The 23,997-nt window shown below is 50.2% G+C and overlaps 1 protein-coding gene across 1 annotated transcript in view; it reads right to left on the bottom strand.

Moving 5' to 3' along the window:
• LOC138526989 (putative E3 ubiquitin-protein ligase UBR7) overlaps positions 1 to 23,997 on the bottom strand; it is a 213,777-nt gene that overhangs the window by 54,424 nt on the left and 135,356 nt on the right. The window contains exon 8 of the mRNA XM_069637960.1: positions 16,224 to 16,385. Coding sequence (XP_069494061.1) covers positions 16,224 to 16,385 — 162 coding nt within the window. The remainder of the gene's footprint in view (positions 1 to 16,223; positions 16,386 to 23,997) is intronic.

The following is a 23,997-nucleotide window of genomic DNA, read 5'->3' as shown; positions in this document are numbered from 1 at the left end:
AAGGCGCTGACCTAAAAGTTACAAAAACGGCAAAGGACAATAAGTACAGACAAGTAGAGTGGAGGGGTACTGGGAGTTAGTTTTGCTGGGTGAAGAGCCAAGCTTTTGCGCTGTTTCTGAAGGACCAGAAGGCGGTTTCAGCTCTAAGTGTGTTGAGCGCAGCGTTCCACAGCTTGGCAGCTAGTACAGGGAAGCTTGATCCACCCGGGTTTTTGTAATTTGTATTTAGGTATGTTAAGGCGATGTAGGCAGTTTGATCTGGTAGGTCTGGTGGACTGGTTCCTAATGGATTTGTCGACCAGGTATTTTGGAGCCATGTTACACAGGCATTTGTGAGTGATTACTAGTGTTCGCAGTGAGATTCTGTCTCGTACTGGAAGCCATTGAATATCGCGTCCGATTGCTGAAACGTGGTCGATTTGAGGGATGTTTAAGACTGATCTGAGAGCCTTATTCTGGAGCACTTGAAGTTTGTTCAGATTTCGTTTGTTGGTGCCTAGATAGAGTGTTGCAGTAGTCAAGCTTGGATAAAATCAAAGCCCTGGCAAGCATGATGCAGCAGTTAGTGGAAAGATGAGGTTTGCAGGCATTAATCAGCTTAGTAGTGTACGCTGTTGTGGAGGCAGTTGCACTGACTTGCCTGGTGAGAGAGAGGGTGGAGTCAGTTTTGCCCTCACAAGAGACCTTGATGATATTCCCATCGATATTGAAAGATTTGTAGAGTGCATCTAGTTTGTTGAGATTGAGAGCCAACGAAAAGAAGCTCTGTCTTATCGTTTAGGAATAGGCCATGGGGAGCCACCCAGACCTGAATGTGTAGATAGATATTTAACATTTGTCGTAGCAGCCCATAAGAGTGATGAGGACTTTGGTGTCATCCGCATAGTTAATGTAGGTGACACCCAACAGAAGCTTTGTAAAGATATTGTATAAGGTAGGAGAGAAGCAGAAGCCCCAAGAGACTCCGCAGGAGATTGGTACTGGTTTGGCAGATGCTGTGGATGCAAAGACCCTCATGGTCCTGTTTGCTAAAAGGATTGAATCCAGGTAGCAGCGTTAGGAGAGGAGGCTGCAGTAGTCAGATGTTTGGTAAGGATCAGGTCGTGAACCAGATTAAAAGCTACCGAGAGGTCCAACAGCAGTAGGATAGCAATGTTTCCTTTATCTTTAGATTCATCCATTTGGATTTTTAGATCAAGGAGGGCTGTTTCAGTACCATGTCTTGGTCTGAATCCGGATTGACGTAGGCCTAGGAGGTGGTCTTCTAAATGCTTTTGTATTTAGAGGTATGCTGCTCTGTCAAGGATTTTCAGGAGGAACGGCAATGTGGTTATGGGTCTATAGTTGGTGGGGGTGTTTGGATCTATTTTTTTTTTTTTGGAGGGGCATGACCCAGGCCATTGTGGGACTGTACAGGTTTCAAAGGATGCATTAATCAGGGAAGTGATGAACAGCGCAATATCCTATAATCCTTCCTTTATAATCGTAGCTGTGCAAATATCACCTCAACATCTAGGTGGCTTTAGGCTAGCTATGATGTCTTGTACTTCATGGGTAGTGACTGGTGTGAATTGGAATGGGTGACACGGTAGGGGCTGAGGGTCATGAGGCTTGTTAATGTCAGACTACGCCTTTTGCCTCAATTTTGGATTGCAGCATGACTATTTTGTCCAGTAAGGCTTTTTGGATCTTGGCACACCAAGAAGCATCTTTAGTGCAGGATTTCTTTGGGTTGAACCGGAGTCTCCAACTCTCCAAGGATAGTGAAAAGCTCTTTTGAACCCGATTTAGCGTTCTGTATTCTTTAAAGGTCTCTCTTTTGGTCTTTAAAAAGGCTGTTTTTGTAGTTACTAGCAGCAGTTGTGATCTTTTCCTTGTTTGGGACAGAAGGTGTTTTTTTTTTCCAGATTTAGGGTTTGGCTTCCTCTTTGTCGCCAGAGGTTCGTCCGGGGCTGCCGCTGTCATCGGCATCAGTTTCTGAATCTCCGACACTAGGGTGTGCAGGGTCGAAAGGATGTCCAGCGATACATCCCTCAGAGGGGACGGGCGGTAGGCCTCGGCAGGTCCGCTGTCGTCACCTCCATCATTGTCCCTACTGGGAATTTCGCCCACGCCCTCCTGGATCGTGTGGACCGATGCCTGGTCCACCTCATCCGAGGAAGAAATGTCCATGCTCTGGAGTACTCCCTCTCACCCCCCTTTTTTGCATCCCAGGGAGCCTGGTACGGCCTCAGGGATGGCAACTTCTCCGGTGTCCTCTCCACCGGCTTGGCCGATGCCTCCAGTCTCGGGGGCAGGGATACTGTGGCCGCTGCCGGGGCTACCTTGTCTGGGTCAGCCCCCTTGGCCTTCGAGAGGGCGGTCGACACCAATCTATTGTCTCCTTCCGCTAGTGGCTTCTCTCTTTGAGGTGTTGAAGTTGCTTGAGCAAAGCTGTCGGCTGGGTGCGCAGTTTTGGTGCATGCTTCCAAAGTGAGCTGCTTCCCCTTGCTTTTTTGAGGTTGACGCCATGATGTGTTGCCGTCCTGATTTGCAGCACCATGCCCGTTAACCTGCAGCCCCAGTCGATTGGTTCTGTTGCCCATCAGCCTGTTATCGGGTTTGCTGCACACAGCCCTCAGTTTATGCCCTCCTGCAGCTAGAAAAGTTTATTGCGTAGCCTTGATTTGTACAGGATGGCACCCCTCCATTTGGCGCATTGTATTCCTTGTACCCGCCAGGGCTCTTGTATGTAGCCTTGTTGTGATTCCGGCCTGACTGCCGGGTAGTGGTTTGAGGCATGGTCTCCCACACCAGTCCACAGAGCACACCGATGAGTTGGTCTCCATATGGTTATTACGCAGTAGTGCGTACCCCCTTATTCAGTCGTTGCGGCGCTGTACCCCAAGTGCCTTCTCTACGTCAGCCACGAATGCCCTGTGCTGGCCTGCAATGTGTAACTGCAGCTGAGGGGCCGGGATTAGCATTGACTTCCAAGCCCACATTGCCGCAAACGTGCGGTTCACTCCTCCTGCTATTATTGCTGCCGCACCACTTGCCGCCTATCTCCTGTGTCTCAACTATCCACTGCCTCCCCCACTGCCAGCACGAGCATAGACCAGGCCATTGTAAATCTTGCACTCTATGGGCATACACATGCTGTATCACTCACCGCTCCATCTGGGACAGACCACCCTGGAACCACCTCCGGCTGCAGATTTCGTTTGGTAGGCTCCTCTGGTCAGAACACAATGGAACCCCCTCCCCCCCAACCCCTCCTCTGTGCAATGTCTAGCACTACCTGTAGGACATGCTAGTTATCCCTGAACAGACCACTCTGGAAACATGCAGTTGTTATTGTGTTGGGTACCTTCAGTGCGCCGACTTGCCGCCGTATTATCGTTGTGTACCGTGCTAATTTATCTGGATTGGACCCCAGTGGAAACCACAGTACGATTATCGTCATTCGTCCCGCTGCACGGGCCAGACCACAGTGGAAGCTGCTTGGTTATGCAAATTGTTTCGTTTCCACATAACTCACGGGGTCGTTATTGCAGATACCTCAGTCCTGGAACGGACCGCAGTGAAAACCAATGTATAGTTATCTCTGATGTGGGCCGTGCTCTTTATGCTGGAGTGGACCACAGCCTGCTTATTGTTACGCAGCCCGCTACACAGGTTGGACCGCAATGGAAGCCGCCTGACCATATTTGAAAATGTGTTTCCTCATATCAATGGGGCCTGCCGTTGCTGCCGCGGCTTACTTGGACTTTTATATTCGTTTATTTGCTGCCGCAGTCGCCCTGGGGTCCGCCCCAACATAGGCCACACTGGAATCCCAGCACTGCGCCATCTGTTCCACGGCCAAGTAATTGTCCTTGCGGCACCGCAACAACGGAGCTGCGCCTTCCACGGGCAACCAGTGTCTCCTTGCCTCATCTTCTACGCAGCGGGTCTGCCGTTAGACCGGTGTCTTCTGTCGGGGTACGCACCAACACAGGTCTCCCTTCTTTCCGTACGCTCCTGGAGTAACATCCACCGGAGCAGGCAGCATGTCTCCACGTCCTTTGCGCGTCGGCAGCCAGCATGAATGAGTCGGAGATGGCAACCTTCTCCCTAGCAATATCCAATGCAATATTCTGCGACCACCAGTGACTCATTGAATTACACCGTGCTGCAATGGTAGAGTCTGCTAAGCCCTTTGTCATGTGGCGTCTGCCATCTTGAGTCGCGTTTCTATCGCCAGAACTCTGCTCTTCGATTCTCTATCTTAGTCAAACGTCCTTTTTTCCACATCCAGCATAGACGGCTGTCTGCACGGCTTTCTTACTTATATTGGCATCAGTTTGTGTGCGCGCACACACACCGTATTGACTCACTTATTGCCCAGGATCATGCCGAATCAGCAGGTGCCTCACAGAAGCGCTTCCTACTGCATGGCTCCTTAGCCACGCCCTACCCCCAATCTATCGTCGATTTCTCCTGGGCCTTCTATGGCAGTTCGGTCATCTTCATGGGACTTCGTCTTCTCTGGCTTTTCCTGCAGCTTCACCAGGTTGGCCAATTTCCTCTTCGAGGGAGCTGGGGCAATGGCTGGAGATGGAGGCAGACGTTGAAGATGTGTGCCCTGCCCGTCGCAGGTCCCGCCTGCACAGTGCCCACGACGGAAACTAACTTTCAGTGCTTGTCCTTGTCTTGGTCCCCCACGGATGGAGCACCCTTAAAGGACTTAAGCCCGCTCTTGGGACCAGCTGGTCCTTGTTGAGGCATTCCCCCGCTTCCCCCACGGGATAGAGGCCTTTGCGTTGAGCCACACCGCTAGCCTACTTTGAAGATCCTTCACAGTTCGCTTGGAGAACCCGAGGCATATTTCGCAATCTGCTTCCTTGTGATCCGGATGGAGAGACATTGAAAGGGTTTGTCCTCACAAACGCGTTCTGCAGTCCACGCAGAGAGCTTCCCTCCTTCTCCTTCAATATGGTCCCGAGTGCGGAGAAGGCCCGATGGCCTACGGGAATCTTCAATGAAGCTTCGACGATTCTGCCCTTGAAGAGCGTTGCAATTCACCAACAATGCAGGAAAGAGCACACAAGCTCTATTTGAGAAAAAAAAGATATCAAACTTTTTATCGAAAAAGTGAAAAAAACAGATCAGCTCACAGAGCAAAACACGTGGGCCCCCAACACTTGAACATGCAGTAAAAATCTGAAGATGGCTGCCAGAGGAGGGGCTTAGGGAGAGGGCTGTCATTGGCTAGGTGCAGTATGACCCAGAGCTCAGTTATTGGTTTATAGGAGAAAGACAGTTAAGTGAAAGAGAAACTGATTTTCCTTTTACTGCGGATTCCCAGCCTGACGGGGAATATTCATGAGCATGTGAATCCATGCCAGAACCCATGCTGGAGAAGGAAGAATCTGTAGAGCCGTGACCCTCAGAGGGGTAATCTTCTCAGGCCATCACCAAGTAGGGAAGTGCTTCCCTGTGACCATAGCACTGAGTCGTAGGAGCTCACTGCATGCAGTCCGCCGGAAACTCATATCCTCCAAACTCTACGGCTGCAGGAGCCAAGCCCTCAGGTTCAGCGATCCTGGGTCCTGATGCAGGATTGCGCCTCCTTCCCTGATGAGATCCAAAACTACTGGCAGCTTCACCGGAGGCGACGCTGGTGGCCAAAGGAAGTCCAGATACCAAATCTGCCTCAGCCATGCCGGGTGATGACCATCATCCTGCACTGTCACTGGAGTGCATTGATGACTTGTAGCAGGAGAGGCAATGCGTACAGAAACATCCCTTCCCACGGGAAAGAGCGCGTCCCTCAGGCTACTCTGTTGCTGGAAACTGCTGGCAAACTCCTGGCATTTGGAGTTCGCTGATATTGCAAACAGAACGGTCTGGGCCTGCCCAACTTGGCAAAGATGCAGTCCACCAGGTCCTGCCCAAGTTCCCACTTGTGGCAGGAGCGTAACTCCCTGCTGAGGGAGACCGCAATGGTGTTCGACTCCCGCTAGGTGAAGAGGGACGATGAACATCTTTGTCCGACAGCCCAGTGCCACAAGTCCTGCGCTTCCTCGGAGAACGCTGGGGATCGAGTGCCCCCTTACTGTAGAACACTGTGGTGGTGTTGTCTGTGAAGATCCTCACCACCTTGCCCTTCAGAGACGGAAGGAATGACTTGGAAGGCCCAGAACACTGCCCGTAGCTGCAGGATGTTGATATAGAGATGCTTCTCCTCTGGCATCCACACCCCTCTGGCACGCAGACGCCACGTGTGGGCTCCCCTGTCATGATCTCTGCTTCCAAAAGGTCAGGGTTTTCCCAACTCCCTTGGAAGCAGATCCATAACCCAGGTTCCGAGTGCCAACCAGTCCCAATTGGGACCTTTTGGACCCAGTCCTGGCGCCAGTGGCACCAGGCTCATAAATATGCCCAGTCCCAGCGCTGGAAGCGCCGGGTTCATAATGCTTGGGTGGACTTACCTTCAGCAGACCATGCTGCTTACTTGCCTGCCAGTTGAGCCTCTGATCCTCTTCTGTTTGGAACTACTTTTCCTGTTGGGTGGGGCTGGAGCCACTCCCTAGATTCAGAACACTGGAACTCTTCTGGAAGGCAGGAACTCTTTTCTTACCAGGAACTCTTTTCTTACTTAGGCGTGGCTGTGGAAGGAGACATCTAAGCACTACAGGAGGCTATTTAAACCACACCCGGTGGATGAATCTTGCTTTGCGTTATTCTGCAACCTCTGCAGCAGAACGCTCATCGTGTCTTCTGCATCCGGTCCTGGGCCTAAGGAAAAAGGCTTACCATCCTGAATCCAGTCTTCAGCAACACCTATAAAGACAAGAAAGAACAGGTTAGCATTCTGGCATCTGAAAGGCAAAGGCTTACCATCCTGAATCCAGTCTTCAGCAACACCTATAAAGACAAGAAAGAACAGGTTAGCATTCCGGCATCTGAAAGGCAAACCTACTCTTCGTGCGCTCCGGAGGTCTTCACACTGCATTCCGGCATCTGAAAGACAAAAGTTTACCAACTCTTCGCACGCTCCGGAGGCCTTCGGCGCTGCATCCCGCATCTGAAAGACAAAACAAGGTGCGTTTAAAGACATTGGGGAACTTTAATACTCACATGCCATTACTCCTTTCCACATCTAATCCAGTGGGTATTCCGGCACCCTGCAGCCGCTCCGAACTCGTACCTGCAAAATAAAAAGACAGTTAGAGTGCATAGTGAAGCAGGCAACAAGCGCTTACTTACGTGCTTCCCGGCGCTTCTATTCATCACACGGGCTCCATCTTCAACTCACTTCAGCCCGTCATCCGCCATCGCCGGAACCCTGCAAAACAAGAGACATCATTACTAAAGACTAATGACTCGAAACTTACCGTTCGTGCAGTAAACGACGGACAGCAGTCCTCTGAAGTCAAGAGGCCTGCGCTACCTATCCAGTGAAGAAACTTGTTACAGCACCCTGCCCCGAGGCAGATGGAGAGCTCGGCATTCACTTACCGAAGGTGAGAGCGTTAACCTTTGGGGGTCTACAGGAGAGGAGAAGAGAAAAGAGATAGGGACACCCCAATAACCCCAGTTCATTAACTCCATATTTTCTATCTGCAGACATCTTACTCTACACGTCAGGCATACAGTGCACAGAGGTCCAGCCCAAAGAGCCAACCGGGTGCTACACATCACCTTTGAAGATACGGTAGTCGCCCAGTCAAGACCGGCGCCTCTGCGAGAATCAGGTGAGCGTTACATCCCCAGCCTTCCAGGGAAGCGTTCGTGGTGACAGTTTCCCAGAATGTGGGGATGGGGGGGGGGGTTTTGAAACAGCTATGTTGGAGCGGACACCCCACCACCGTATCGCCAGACAATACTCGTCCAGCTTGATCTTGTCCGCGAATGTTCCGGACACTTGTATCCAGCAAGCATCCAGGAACTCCCGAAGGACGCATCTGCAACCTGCAGAGCCGGATGAGGTAGATGCAGGACGACATGCCGAGCAGCAACTGGATGGTCCGCACTGTGGCCGTCTTCATTGCCAATAGCTGCTAAACCTTCCCTTGAATGGCTGCTACCCTCTCCTCCGAGGCTCCCAGGAACAGTGCATTCTGCGATGTGTCAAGCAGGACTGTGGATAATTGATGGAGAATCCCAGATCCGTCAGCAGCTTCACGATCGCGAGCGGGCCCGGATGAGCCAGTTGTTGAGGTACGGGTATACATGTATCCCCCGTAGACACAGCTGGGCTGCCCTGTAGACACAGCTGGGCCGCCACCGGCACCAGACACTTTGTGAACACTCTGGGGGTCGATTTCAAGCCAAAAGGAAGGCCTTGAACTGGTAGTGCTGTCCCTGCACTACGAAGCGTCGGTGCTTCTTGTGAATGAGGACGTGGAAGTAGGCGTCCTTCAGGTCCAGCGACATGAAAAAGTCCTTTTCCCAGTTGGCCAAGCACATGTTGCAACGTGGCCATCCTGAATTTGAGACTTTAGGTACTTGTTCAGACACTGCAGGCTTCTTTCTGATCCAAAAATGATCTGGAATAGATTCTGAAGCCTTTCTCAGCATGGACAGGGATGTGCTGCTCCCGACGGGAGGGATCCACAGACACCTGTGCTGAAACTCCAGTGTATGTCCTTGGGCGAGAGCATCCATAACACATCTGGCGGTGGTGATCTTTTCCCACTTGCTAGGCAAGATTGTATGCAGTACCCTTTGGGTGCACTACAATAACCTTGACCTCATGGCAATCGGGACCCCAACCTTTGGTATAAGTCTGAACTACACAGGTTGGTAGTGTGGCTGAGCAGCCAGGCTTATCTCAAGAGGGGGTAAATGTGAGCAGTAATGTCGTGAGACAGTTTCACAGTAACAGATATTCAAATAAACACTTACACTCAAGGTTTCTTGATAACAATTTATTTCACAATCAGTTGTAGAAGCCTTCTTCAGAAGGGAGCAATATATGTAACAATTAAAATGCACTTAAAAACACACCTAGTTTCTCTAAATTAGATGATACCCATTGGGGATGGCACACAGACACTTCCTACACCCTCAGGTGACAAATAGCTAGGACACAGTGGACATTGATCACTAGTACATTTAGAATACTGGGTTTGGTGTAAAAGATAAAATAGAGGAATAAAACAAAGATTAACATAATTCACAAACAGGCAAGTACTTTTGAAAACCTTCCAATGGCAAATAAGTTTAACCCTTTCCTGGGGAAAAGGTAAAGCACAGAGTCAAAAGGTAAGAAGAGTCTCTCACGGAGCCAGGACAACCAATGTTTATTCCACAATGTCGAGGGGAACTGGAGATCTTTGTAGGTAGGTAAAACCTCTAGCAATGTTTTTAGAAAAAGGCTTGTTGAAAAATAGAACACTTGAAGGGCCACAAGCTGGGAGGCATGTGAGGGGCAAAGCTTTAGCAACTCTGCAAGGTAACCAAGACAGGTCTCAACTGAGAGCAAGTAAGGCTACACAACAAGAGGTAAGTTTAGACTTTACAGTACCCCTGCTTAGAAGAAATGGTTCCAGCTGGCTTATGTTATTGTACAGCTCTGCAGATCGTGTTGTTCCCGAGCCTCGGTCGTGGGGAAAAGAGGGAGGACGTCTGGGGGCTACTGCTCTGCAATGGGAAGGTCAGCAATGGGCAAACTTCAAATCAGCGGTTGTTCTGTGTTTCAGCTCCTCGCATCTGACAGCAAATAGCAACACTGCGGTTCTCGAATAGCACTTCAGACTTTCTTGCTTCTGGGGTCCAGCATTCTATTCAGGGGGATCAGGCTTGGTCAGTCCTGCATCAGGGAAGTCCGCAGGATCTTCCTAGCGCTCGGGTCCGACTTAAAAGCAACGGACACAATCTGGTGTTCCTCTCCCTGGCACTTCAGTTCCAACAGCAGCAGAAGTACAGCCAGCTCCAAGAGGATGTACAGGCGGACTTACTTGGGAGGCGATTGGTCCCACCAACTCAAAAGGGAGAAGTCGTCCTTGGAGGGCTTCTCTAGTTGAGGCGAAATCAGAGCTTCAGCACAGCAGCAGGGCTTCACCGGGAAAACCAATGGTCCAGGAGTTGCAGCAGGCGTCTCCTCCAAGTTCTTCTTTGGATTCCTTCGTCCAGTGGTCAAGCCAAAAAGCCTTGCCTTTTATGCAGGTTTCTCCCAATCATTCCAGCCTAGCTGTCAATCACAGCTGGGCTTGATGGACAACCAGCCGGGAGTTCTGGGACCTCCCTCACTTCCTGCCCCTGCCAGACATACTGAAGGCAGAGGTGGGATTCACTTGTGAATCCCGCCAAGGACAAAACAAACAAAGGGACCAAACCTGGTTTGGAGCGCAGAGTAAATCTCAAGAAGGACCTTTCCAACAAGAAATGGCGAAAAAGGAAGACCAGGGCCATTTTGACGAAATGGGCACCCATGGGTGCCTTACCGTGGCTGCGAATGCAGCCCACGATAAAAACACACAATGGTAGTAAAAAGTAAACTACTGCCAGCAGCCATTAAATGTAGAAGGGGTAACATAACAATGTTACCTGAGAAACTAGACAAAGGGGATACCCTATGGTAAGATCGTGTTGGATCTATAAAGGTACAAAATGTAAGTAAAGTCAATTTCACTTTGCTGTTCTTGGAAACAGTAGTTTCATCAAGAGAAGGTATTTAAACCTTTGGGACATCGAAGAGACTTCCATGTGCCACTGCACTGAAGGTGCAGTGTGTCACAACGTAATGAAGATGCCTATGGAGTTTGTCAGAGTCCAAAGTTAAAAGAAACAGTTCAAATCACATTAAAAACTACATGAGAATTCCAAGATGGCCGCTGACACCAGGTAGACGTGTCATCGGCGCTCCAGAACCTCCAACTCACTTAAGCGGTTCCACCACCCCTTATGAGCTGAGGAACTCAGGAAAACAGCAGCCGGCACCCCCCCGTACTTTCGATCACCCGTAGCTGCTACATCACGCAGCAGGAGAAGAGGAAACAACCGCTGCGCGCATCGGAGGCCCGCGGGCGAAAGGAGATGCATCAGGCCTACTGTGCTGGGCAGGAGAGGGGGCGCTGTTGGCGGGACGAGATCGCAGCCCCGTCCTCACGCCAGGGAACGGACAGAGTGGCGTGGCCTCGGGGGAGCGGACGTGCTCTTGGCCGCACAGCGGGCTCTCCTGCCGACCATCGGGCGGGCGCGGCTGGCTGAGCCGGGGAGGAGACCCCGGGAAAGGAGGCACCTTCGGGACACACCGGCAGAGTTGCTATTGGCCCGGCGGCAGAGCCTCAGATCGGAGGCCCGCGGGAGCCGGGCGCATGCCGGGGGGGCCCACGCAAGTCCTTTGGAGCGGCGGCGAGCTCCGGGCAGGAACGCCGGCCCGTGAAGCGGAGTACGGCCCCGGGCGGCGAGTGGATAGTACCAGAGCAGTGCGGTGAGCGGCGAGGGGCCTGGGGGACATTTATGCCGGCCTGGCGTCGGCACCCCGTGCGGCCTCACGGAGGTACTGTCCTACTACACGCAACTCCAACAGGCCCCAAGGCAACGTTAAGCACTGCAGGGCTGGGGATTCAGGCCTGGTCAGGAACAGCGAGGCAAGGAACTCAGGCCTGGTCCGGAGTAACTCCCTGGGGAGGCACGGGCAGGATCAGAGGGGACCCTCCGGCCTTCAAGCCACAATTATGGCGGCTAAAAACAAGAGCAAGGCCAATAAGAGCGGTCAGTCGCAGGCGGACGCCTCAGGCCCCATCATGGCCCTCTGGGCAAGCAAGGGAGCAGCTGAGGAACGCAGGGGGAAGTATGGAGCAGGAGCACGCCGAGACCCTGGAAGCGTCCGCACAGATCTCATGCCAGGATCTGCACGGGGAGCTGCTTTCATTCCAAGCATCCTTGGGGAAAACCTTTTAAGAGCAATTTCAATTAATGAGGTCCGACATCAACCAGGCGCTGCCCGAAATCAAGCAGGAAGTGGGTCAACTGGGGGAAGAGAACAGACAAAGTCGAAAAAGGCCTGCAGGAGATAGGCAGAGAGGCCACGGAGAACAGTGAAGCTATCGAGAGACTTGACACGGTAACGCGGAACTTTGAAATAAGAATGGAAGACATGAAAAACAGGTCTCGGCGGATCAACATCAGGTTGAAGCTCCTGCCAGAGACGGTGCAAGATAGGGACCTGAAGGAAACTGTTCAAGGAATTTTTGCGGAGCTACTGGGCGAGCCTTCACCTGATCGAGTTGGACAGGGTTCACGGAGTGGGCTTCCTCAATAGGAACCCGAAGTCTAGGCCGCAGGACGTGTTAGCGGCGTTCACAAGATATGCTCAAAAAGAGGCAGTACTCAAGGCCGCTAGACAAAAAGAGCCGATATCCTTTAACGATCAACGTATTGAACTGTACTAGGATCTCGCCAGCTGTACCCTGCTCAAGAGGCGACAATGGAGCCCCCTCACCCTGAAGATTAAAGAAAAGGGGATTAGATATAAGTGGACCTTCCCTTTTGGCCTGGTCTTCGAGTGGGCTGGTTCTCAGAAGCGGATAACCACGATGCAGGAAGGAGAGGACCTACTTCAACTTGAAATGGATCAAGATCTGTTCGGGGAATCGAGGGTGGCGGGCCCGAGCGTCTCCTCGGAGGCGGGAAGTGGTGTCCGAACCAGGCCATGGGAATGGTCACTGGTCGGTGAGGGGAAAAGAAGGAGGCCCGTGTGGCGGAGGCCCCCCGGGAAGGGAGCTGACGTGGAGCCAGCGGCAGTGGAGCGATCTGGACCAGAGGAGAACTAATCGGGTATTTGAATAATCTCAGGGGGTGGTGGACACAAAGGCTGTTTTGATTACAAGGAGGAGAGAGGGCGCTAAGAGCAAACCTCATTGGATCACCAAGGGCGAGGAAGCCTGGGGTGAGGGGAGGGGGGGGGGGGGGAGGGGGAGCGGGTGGACAAAGTTTTAAGGTCATTAGGGGTTGGGAGGGGGGTGGGGGAAGGAGGGATCCTCAGGTGCTGCACGAGGGGCGAACTAGAAGTGATCCACGCACCCGGGTAACGGACATGGGGCAAATGAGTGGGGGTGGGGAGCTGCTGGGGGGGGGTCTTGAATGGCGGGGACAAGTGTCTAATCACAATTCAAGTGGGTAACGCATAATGTTAGGGGCCTCAATACCCCGCTGAAAAGGAAAAAGCTGGAGCAATTCACGAAGCGGGGAAAACCAGACCTTTTGGGATTACAAGAGACATCTGCTTCGCAAGGACGAGAGTCGCTTAAGGTTGAGAGGGTTTGATCAGGTGTTTCAGGCGTCTGGTCCCACGAAATCGGGGGTGTGGGTGGGGTGCTGGCCATCAGGGGCACAGTGAACTTCCGCTTGGAGGACACCCTAAAGGACAAGGAGGGTAGGTTTGTTGTGGTAAAAGGCACAATTGCGGAAGAGATGTATACAATAGGGGTGATTTATGCGCCCAACACAGGGCAGGACTCCTTCCTCTGCGATCTCATGGGGAAAATAGGTGACTGGGCAAGAGGCCAGATAATCATAATGGGGGACCTGAATATAGCATGGAACAAGGTTAAAGACAGGTCAGGAGGGACGGTAGCCTCAGCGGAACTCCGGGACAAAGTGGAGAGCGTAGAGTAGAGGGACGTATGGAGGGAATTGAAAGGGGACGAGGAGGGCTACACATTCCTTTCCAAAGTTCACGGGACCCAGTCCAGAATTGACATCTGGATCTCGGCCAATCTGGTGGGTAAGGTCAAAGAGATAGATGTTGGGCCCATGGGAATAGCAGATCATAAAATATTGTCGATGCAGCTGGAACTGGGAAAGAGGAGGGGGGGGGCTGTGGGGTTGGAAATACCCGACACCTGCTGAGGGACCCTGTGGCAAGGGAGGAGATAGAGGGCAAGATGAGAGAGTTCTTTGATAACAAGAGAGGGGACACGGGTGAGGATATAAGAGGGGACACGGGTGAGGATAAGATGGGACGCGTTTAAGGACACATTAATTGTAGCAGTTAAGGCACAGACAGAAACAGCTACAGGCCTTGGAGTCCAGGCTAGAAGCGGAAGTTGAGGAAGCGAGAGGCAGGGTAGCAGCGAACCCCAGCAGGACTAACCAGAAGGACTACAGGAGGACAGTAGGACAATTGGGGATCCTTCGGACCAAAAAAGCAGAGGGGGGGGCCTTGCTTTTCGTGAGGCAAAAATGTTATGCAAGAGGGAATAAGGCGGACGCCCTGCTGGCTCGCCTCCTTCGGGGAGCTGCCTCTAGAAACACAATCACGGCTCTAAACTCAGATAGGGGGGAAAGGGTTACTCGAACAGAAGATATCCAAGAGGCCATGGCCGAATTGTACGAGACCTTGTATGCTTCACAGCACCCCTGCAGCCAAGCCCAAGAGAAATTCCTGGAAAGGGCTAACATGTGTAAAATTGAGGGGGACGCCCAGACTGGCTTACAACAAAAGATAAGAGGAGGGAGTGAGGGGGGTTATTCGGAAGCTGCCTGCTGGTAAGGCCCCTGGCCCCGATGGGTACACTGCGTCCTTTTATAAGTTGTTGGAAAATTCAATAAAGAGAATTAAAAAAAAAACTACATGAGAGTGAAAAGAAAGGGCTCCCTCTCTCCAGGTTAGCAATTAAAAGTCCTGAAGTCCAGCAAAAGAGCTGGGGGTCTCCAAGGTAGAAGGGGGTTAGCACATTTTTGAGAATTCTCCCTAACACCACTCGCTGACGAGCCTAGTCAGCCGGCCTCCCACCTGGGCGCACAGGTGGGGTCCCGAGGACCTGGTCGGTTCAGGCTTGCTTAGGCACCCTGCCCTGCGGTCAACGCTATCCTCCGCCACTGTAGGCCTGGAAACGGCCTCTGTAGGCTTCCTGAGCCATACATCTGGAAGGCTGGCGGTATGAAGAGAAGAAGCCTTTTGAAGACCTGCTAGACTTTCCTCTGGAGGAGCGAAAAAGAGCGATGCTGCTGGAGGGTGCCCAGGGAACAGACTGTCTCTGCATTCGCCTTGGCCTGTAGGGACTCGTCGACCTTCCCAAGAAGGTTATCTCTGTTGAAAAGCATGGCCAGTACCTTTGCTTGGACCTCCTTGCAGAAATTCATCATCCAGCCTCGTCGACAAAGGCAGACATTGTTCCCTAACTGCCGGAACCCTGTGTCAGCAATGTCCAGCGCCACTGTGATGGCGTGATCTGACGCTACCTCTCCCCGTCCTGGAAGAGCGAGGCCTCCATCTGATTGTCGTCAGGGAGAAATCGGACCCAGCTTGTAGCACAGCTCCCTGGTCGTACCTGGCTGGGATTGCCAGTGCGTTGGTGGCCTTGATGTTAGACGCTGTGGTGTAAATCACCTTCCTTCCCATGGCAGTCATCTTCCCCTCGCTGTCCGGAGGGACAGACGATGAGGGTGAGTTAGCCGATTGTTTCCACGCGTGGATTCCGGCACCCGGTACTTCTCCAGCTTACCCAGTTTGCACAGAGCCGTGCAAGGGTTCTTCAAGAGGGCCAGGCCCCCACCGACACGTCCAGAAGGGGCACCACCATGATAGTCTTCCTCTTGGCCTTGCGCCTATGGTACAAGAAACCCTCCTTGGTTTCTGCAGGCACGAGCTGGAACAGCTCAGAGGATCTGGCAAACATGGAATGGAGCAACCACACTTCTTCCGGTGGGGACACCCTAGGCTGCGGAGACGCCGCCCGCTGCGACAATGTCATCCGTGGTTGTCGTGGCTGTATCCGTCCCAGTATTAGCTGGGGAAGAGGGCCTGATGTGGAGGCTGAAATGGGGGCGTCAAATGACACTTCCTCTTTGCTGGCGGCTGATTGGGGAGCTGCGAGACCATCGGGACTGGCCCTGTGGCAAGGCCTGAAGGACAATATCATGGGTTTGGGGGTTAGCTTAGGTGGGTGGGGGAATAGGTTATGTCTTGCTAGATCGACGGTGTTCATTTGTAACCACGGTTTATGTTGCAAATTGTGAGCCTCTAGCAAGGTAAAAAAGTTGTGCTAAAAAGGGAGGAAATACTACAGCTGTTGGAAATAAAATATGAGGCTGATGCAGACATGAAGTACTTTAAGAAACGTTACAAAGAAAAATTAGGTGGTTAAATATCTTCACCAGAAGTGAAGTGTGTGGTGAACAAATTAAGAATTGTAAAAAAATGAAAATTAAGGGAGCAGTCACCATAATTATTTACCCCCATTCATACTTTAGCTAAACATTAAACTTACTTTCAATATAATAAAACATGTTTTAACATTTACCAAACAGTGCTTGCAAGCACAGAGCTTGCTTCGCCAGCGTGATGGCCAGAAGGTTGCAGTGTCTCCCTTTAGGACTGTGTTGGCATTTAATAGCTTTAGCCTGCAAGTATTTGCCCCATCTACCAGATTCAACATGGAGGCGGCATCCCCATTGGCAACTGTCTGAAAAGGAGGACAAAAGAATCAAATAAAAAATAAACACAAGACATTCTCCTTTAAGTTTGTCACACATTTCAAACAATCCACAATCCATTTCATAAGTAATTGTATGAGAGCTTTAATCTTAACAAGTGGGTAATGGTATCCGCCCAAATCGCAAGGCAGAGGGGATTAGGACGACGGTGTTAGGGTATCATATTAATTTTTTTTTCATGGTGGCCGGTGTGCGATGGTCATATGGAAGGTTTGCCCTACATAAATAATGTGGTAAAATGGTGAATGTGGGTAGTTTGTGGTCCCGTCTGCGGCCAACTACCAAGGTAGTCACATAAAGTTAACAAAAACACTTCTGTGTACCTAGGAGCAAGGCAATTCATATAAACAATGTAAATTTACTTTAAAATTACTTTTCAGAATCAGACCAAGTTAGTGGATAATCTTTGGATATGCAGCTTACACAATTCCTACACACTGAAGTGACTTTAGTCACACGGACAGTGCAAGGAAAGGTTAGGGAAGGAAAAGGTTAAAACAGGTTCTCAGTAAATGTCAGGACAACTAAATCTTTCAATGAAATCTAGACAAGCCTTTCCCAGCAGTAGTCTACAAGTTACCACCTATGAGGGACACCTAATATCAGTTCGACTAGAAAAGTCTCCAGGAAGCCAGGACAGCCAAATTCAATTGGAACACAGTCTATGGAGCCGAGGCACTTCTTAGATCAGAAACATCTAGTTTCTGTTCTAAGTTAGAGGGTTTGTAGAAAATCACTTGCAAGGTCACAGAGTTAGACTCAATAAAAGTAAGCTAATGCAATACCCAACTGAGAAAAGCACAGCTAGCAAGGCAATGAGGCAAGTACCCCAAGCCTAAACGGTACCTCTGGTTTGAAGAAGAGTGGTCCAGCAGGATTCCGTCTTGCTACAGCAATACAGACACTTGTTCCTGAGCCTCAGTCGTGGGCATAAGAGGGAGGACGTCTTGAGGGCTCCCGCAGCAGTACTTGGGAGGTTGTCGGCAGCTGTGGGCTCTTTTCGGTTTAGCAGCACTTTGCGGTTTCAATGCTTCGCAAACAGCACCATCGCAGATCTCGGATACTGGTTGGGTGTCCTTCACTCCTTGGTTCCTGCACTCTGGTGAGGGGACTCGGGATCTGGTCGGGCTGCTTCTGGAGGGTGCTTAGACAGATTAGTTACCGCATCAGACATTTCACTAGACTATGCATTACTCAACCCCTGGCACTCGGTTCCTGCAGCAGCAAAGTACAGCCAATCGGGGAATGTCTTCCAGCAAAGTTAGTCTCTAGGTTAGTTGGTCCCACTAACCCAAGGGAAGAAGTCGTCCCTTCCGGAGCTTCTCTTGTCGATTAGGAAAAGGAGTTTCAGCACAGCAGCAGGGCTTCACTGAACAGTTCAACGGTCCAGGATGATGCAGCAAGCTCCGTTAACGGTTTCTTCATCGGGATGTCCTTCAGTGGTCGACTGCCTCTAGTCCCAAAACCCTTGCCTTTTAAGCAGGTTCCCCCATTCATGCACAGCCTAGCTGTCACTCAAGCAGCAGGGTGGCTGTACTGCAAGAACAGCCAGCCATTCTGGACTGGGTGCATTCAGGTTTCCCTAAAAACGAAGGACAGGGGAGTTTCGGGCACCTCTCTTACTTCCTTCTCTTCCAGAGGTGGGTTTCAGTACTGAAGCCAGCCAAAGGCAAAACGAACGAAGGGCTGAAATCTGGCTTGTAAAACCCAAGAAAGAACTAACAAATGGAAAATGGCAGGAAAAAAAAAAGACAAGGCCATTTTGACAAAATGGTCACCCATGGGTGCTGTACTGCAGCTGAGGATTCAGCCAGCGGTAGAAAAGCACAGTGGTAGGAAAATTAACCACTGTCACCAGCCATTTAAAGTAGTGAGGATAATATTTTTACATGATTAGGTAGGAAAGGGGCTACTAAGTAACCCCCAGCACTCCACATAAGATGGTGTGTGCTGGACCTACAACGAGAAAAGGGTAAGTAAAGTCAATTTCACTTTACTATTCTTGGGAACTGTAGTTCACCCAAGAAAAGGTAGTTAAACCTTGTGAGAAATCTAAAAGGATTTCTCAGTGACAATGAAGGTGCTGTGCATCACCATACAAAAAGCAGATGCCCATGGCGTTTGTCAGACTCCAAAACTGGGGGTCTAAGGTTAAAGGGAATTTGCACAGAAATGAAAATTCTCCAACAACTTTACATTATGGGTCTAGCACACACCACCCTATGTGGAGTGCTGGGCGGTTACCTAGTAATTCCTTAAACCCATTCCTCATGTAACATTTTGTTACACTAACTCAACAGAATAGCTGTTGGCAGTGGTTTCCCACATGGGATCATTTTACCAAAATGAACACGGTCTTCATTTTTTGCCATTTCTGCTTAGTTAGTTTCTTCTACGCTTTTACTCTGTTTGCATCAGGTTTGACTCCTTTGCGTAGTTTGCCTTTGGCATGCTTCGGCCCTGAAGGCCACCCAGGCTCAAGTGCGTCCGGAGAAGCAGGAAGTGAGGGATGGACCCGAAACTGCCCTGTCCTTTGTCTCTAGGTGTGCCTGAGTGAACCCAGTTCCAATTGGCCGGCTCGCTGTCCTGGAGGACAGCCATCATGCTCTGTGATCGACAGCCTAGGGCTGTGAATGAATGGGAACTTGCATAAAAAGCAAGTTTTTGGGACTAGAAGCAGAGACTACCACTGGAGGACAACATCCTAAGCAGAAGACGCCAGCAGCACCCTCCTGGACCGCGAAGTGCCCTGTGAAGCTCTGCAGCTGTGCCGACCCAGTTTTCGAATTGACAGGGAAGACCCATAAAGGACGACTTCCTCCCTTAGGCTAGTGGTACCAACTAGCCTCGAGACGAACTATTTTGCCAGAACCCCCAACTTGCTGCGACTTTCCAAGACTGCAGAAACCCCTATACCGGTCATACCTCGACCACTTGTGAGTGCATTGCCTTCCAAAGTCCGAATCTGGCCAGATCTTCGTTGGCATCCAGAGGACCATACAGAAGCAAGAAATCGCACCAGAGTCCCCCTCACCAGAGCCCAGTACTGAGATAAAGGAAATCCTAACTAGGGCTTTGTTTTTCTTTGGCGCTTCAGTTGCGGGTTCAAATGCTGCAATTGTGCGCCTCTGCTGCTTTCAGCGGCTGAGTTCCAGGGATGATTCTGTGTCAGTACAGTGACCATTTCTCCTCTCCTGATGAAGGGATCGACTCGATTTCACTGCAGCTCATCTGAGAGCAAAGGGGGCACAGCAGCAGCACACCCACGAAGTTAGTCACCGCGGCTGGGCAACAGTGTGACCGTGTGCACTCCAGTTCTGGTGCACTCTCCTAATTCGACACCTAGTGTGCCTAGATGTACGAAATTCGGCTGGGGAGTGCCTTGTACCCAGTGCTTACCATCTCCAAAGTCTCAAGCTTCCACTCGAGACGGCAGCAGTTCCAGAGCAAAGGTCCTGTCCAAGCTGGTCAGTTCGCTGGTTGGCCCAGGAACACTTCCGAAAAGGCTCACTTGCAGGTTAAGGTGGAAGTGCTGTGAAAAGTTGGTCCCACTATTCAAATGGGTCTAAGCGCCTCTGCAGACGATCTATGTTCGATCAGAGGCAGAGGGGTCCGGAGGGATAACAGCAGGCTCAGGGTGCCAAACCTTCCAGCGGGTCACCAGCGGTTCGACTCTGCTCCTTAGTTCCAGGATGCTTGGATCCTATCCTAGGTTCAGTGAGAACTCAATAGATCGACCTGGTATGGATGTTTGGGCCCTTCTCTTATCCAGAATCTCCTTCGCGCCAAAACAAAGAGTAGCCAATGGTTACAGACACACCAGATGTGGACCAATCATGGACCACAGTGGTCTCAGTCATTCCCAGCACACCAGACTCTCTGGCACTGATGAGGTGTATTGCACTAGACAGTCCAGCCCACATCCTGGAGGCACACACCAGGCATGCAGAAACACGCGAAAGCTTGGCATTTTGCGGGAGTATGCATGACCAATAAGGACCAACCTGGGGAAGGCAAAGAGACAAGATGGCCAAAGGCCAGAACAAAGGATCTTGTGGAATGGCTATTTTGGGGCCAAGCCACTGTTCACGGCCAAAGGCGTTAAACGCGTTATGGACAGAAAGAAAGGGTATATGGAAAACAACAGCTGCCACCAGCTCTGTCCAAGAAACATTTTTATTTCATACCAAAATCCTTTGAGGGCGTCTAGGGCCTTAAAAATGAATGGAAGACACCAGCGCACTGTACTGCAAGGTACTTTGTGCACTGGTAACATGTTGCAAAGGGTGTCCAGTCAAAGGGTCGAATACAATAAGTTTGACTCAAAAGGATCGGAAACAAAGAATTGAATGCCTTTTTTTAAATGTATTTTTTTGGGGGCTTGGTATAGGTAAAAATTGTGGTTTTTGGGCAAATGGGAGAGATCCCAAAAAACAAAAAAAAAAAAAAAAGATGCATTTGATTTTTTGGTTTTCGGTCCTTTTGATTCGAAACAATTGTATTTAAAATCTTTTCATTCGACCCTTTCACCTACAACCGTTGCAAAGAACAAAGAACTAGCAACAAAGTGAAAGACTAAGGGAAACAGTATTGCAGTACTGACTGTCTTTAAGGGCATGTCAGTTTCCCCATAAAGTGAGCGAAAACCCATCAGAGTGCAGCAGAGGGTTGTGCTCCACTGACAAAAGTCAGGCTAGGATGGTCAGACAACAGCAAAATGTTGGGGGTTCACAACTGGAGGGAGAATTGCACATACATGGAAATCTTTTCTAACACTGCTGAGTCCTCTTCAAGAACCCGCCAGACGTCCTCCCTTTCGTCACCACAACCAAGGGCCAGGATCAAGGGTCTACAACCAAAAAAAACAAACAAAAAAAAGGGGCCAGGCTATAGACATAGAAGTAGGACTGCAGTAAACACAATAACACTAGTCCTACTTCTATGTTACTGGTTTGTTGAGGGGTTCTATGGCCACAGGCAAATTCCTCTCATTGGAGGAAAGTGGCCGGGGAGGGGAAGGAGGAGGAAATGGGTGTGAAAAGCATTCACGCCCCCATTCATGCACTGGAAGAGTCGCGCTGGGCCAATTTTCGGCATTTCAGAATCGGTTCCCGGCAAAAACCAGGACCGTAGCCACCCTCCCTTTAATCCCGGGATGGGGTTTATAAAATTTTAAGCTCCCGGGGCCCTGGACGGAGGGAGTTTTCCCGGGACTGTACTGGGAAAACTGGGACATCTGGTCACCCTACAGATGTACGATAAAGGTTCAGGGTTTTATAAAGATGAAGGCAGCAACAATTACAATCATCTATATGAGGTCTATACGAAAACATTTGTTGGGCATTATATCTTACAACCGTCGCTGCATTGGAGAGACACATGCCCCAAAGATGAGATTCCAACTGGTTAGTGAGTTCACAGTGCACGGAGGGCACTAGTGCACTGGATCTTCGCCCGATTGGGTGGGAGAACGTAGGCCTTTAATGCAACATGGAAGGTCTCGCAGAATTCGTTCTGTGATGTTATGTTGGGTTTCCTGTGATGGAGCATTGCTGAGAGAGTGGAATAACTGGTGATGGGGCACTGCTGATTGGAGTAATGTGGTGTTGAAATGAGCGCACAAAGGATTTCTAGACTGATAGTTGGTTGGGTGTAATGAGTTGGTAGGGTTCGGAACCTGGGCCTGGTATTTCACTCCCAACTTCACACTCCTACCACAATTATGAGGTTCTGGGAAAATCCCAGATCAGTCTGTAAAAATACCAGATCAGTCTGTGTACTTCAAGCAGTAAATATATGTGTAATAGCTTTTTCTTAGTCCCCTCCCACTCCAATTTGAACAGATTGCCCCAATTTCTGTGATTAGGACTTTCGCAGCTCTATGTAGAGAAGCGGACCAAGCTACAGTAAGGACATCTCGTTACCTATCGCGTCTCCTAAAAGCAAACCCCTACTATATCGCATAGACAACAACAAAGTAAATGTGTGGTCTTTGCCATTTCAATGAGGAATAGCCAAAATCTAATTATATAAGAATGAAGCTACTTTTAACGACAACAATTCAAACTGTAGCTTCCCACATAACTATCTCCTTTAAACACAATTCCCCCCTCCCTTGAGTCCATAGTATTCCTCCGCTGTGTGTCCATTCACACTCCATTCAGTCATGGGTGACTAGTAGGACCTTGTGCTCCTTCCCATAACGTTAATGGCTGAAATGCACACCCGCGCAATAGCACCTCCCAAACGCTCACACAATTTTGGACTCCGGTCCCTCCGAGGGCATTCAACCAAAGGCGCGTTGGGACCATAATTATAGTGAAAGGCGCTATAATGAATCGCATTAATGAATGCATTCGAATGATTGCCAAATGCTCTGCCGCCAAGAGCGGACTACTCTATAGGGGGATGGGCAATGCTGAACGGCTGCCCAGCTGGCGAGTGTGCACCACTTCTTTGGGATAATGTGGCCCACTTGCATGAGTTATGTCTCTTGTCCTTTGTGTGTATATTGTGTGTGCGTGCCTTGAAACTGGTTGCTGGTAATGTTTGGCGCTGAATAATCTATAAGCAATGGATGTCTTAGTTTTGACCGTTGGTATTGTCCGAAAAAACATCAAAATCCACTTTCTTTGCCATAAATGTTTTGGGCCGTGCCCCTAGATTGCCTACCTAAATAGTTTGTGGCAAAGAAAGATGAAGTGGGTGGAAAGGACGAAATGCATGGATCAGAAGGAATGCATGGAACCGATTGAACAGATGGAGTGCATAGAACTGAGGGAGTACATGCGACGGATGGAATGCATGGAACAGATAGAGGGCATGGAATGGACACTGTGCAAGAATGGTTGGAGCGCATGGAACGGTTGGAGCGCATGGAACATGAAGGCGCTCTATCTCAAGCACCTACTGAAAACCACCATATAACATCACCAAGCTTATTCTCTTCTATACACCACCACTCAACTAGAACACAGCGATACTATGACACATTCGGTACAGCTGTTCTCATAGCAACACCTGCCACATACGCCCCCATCATCCTAAATAAACACAGAGGGTTGCACACCCGCCAGCCTAGGCGTTCTCCTCATGCTTAACGCAGCCAGAATCAGTCTGGTATCACCCTGCCAGAACAAACACATACTCCTGATCTCCCAACCACCACACCTATCGCTAAGAAGCAGCTATCATACGAGTACCACACCTGCTGCACACATATCCGGTGTACACACACCTTATGACACTCTCTCTCTACTGACTTGAACTACGTTTCCCGAGGGCGTTCAACCTACCAGCGCCTTGAGATCATACCAATGGTACATAAGGCTCTATATAAATGCAAACTAACATAACATCGTGAAGGCAACCAGCTGAACAGGTCTTCATTTTCAAGGTACTGTGTGGTTTGGGGCATTTTATCCTTTTGCCATTTGGGGTGCTTCCTATCTTTGGGAGTGCAATTTAACCCTACACTAAGTTGACCTCAATTTACCTGCATTGGCCATACAGCTTTCACTTTCTAAAGGCGACTCCTCTTGAGTGGCTGTGATCTCTTTTGAACACTGACTATCTAAAGAA

The sequence above is a fragment of the Ambystoma mexicanum genome, chromosome 14 (assembly GCF_040938575.1).
Source record: "Ambystoma mexicanum isolate Mex_15411 chromosome 14, UKY_AmexF1_1, whole genome shotgun sequence".
NCBI classification, from domain to species: domain Eukaryota; kingdom Metazoa; phylum Chordata; class Amphibia; order Caudata; family Ambystomatidae; genus Ambystoma; species Ambystoma mexicanum.
The sequence above is the reverse complement of the archived record's forward strand: the minus strand, read 5'-3'. Positions and strand labels throughout refer to the sequence as shown.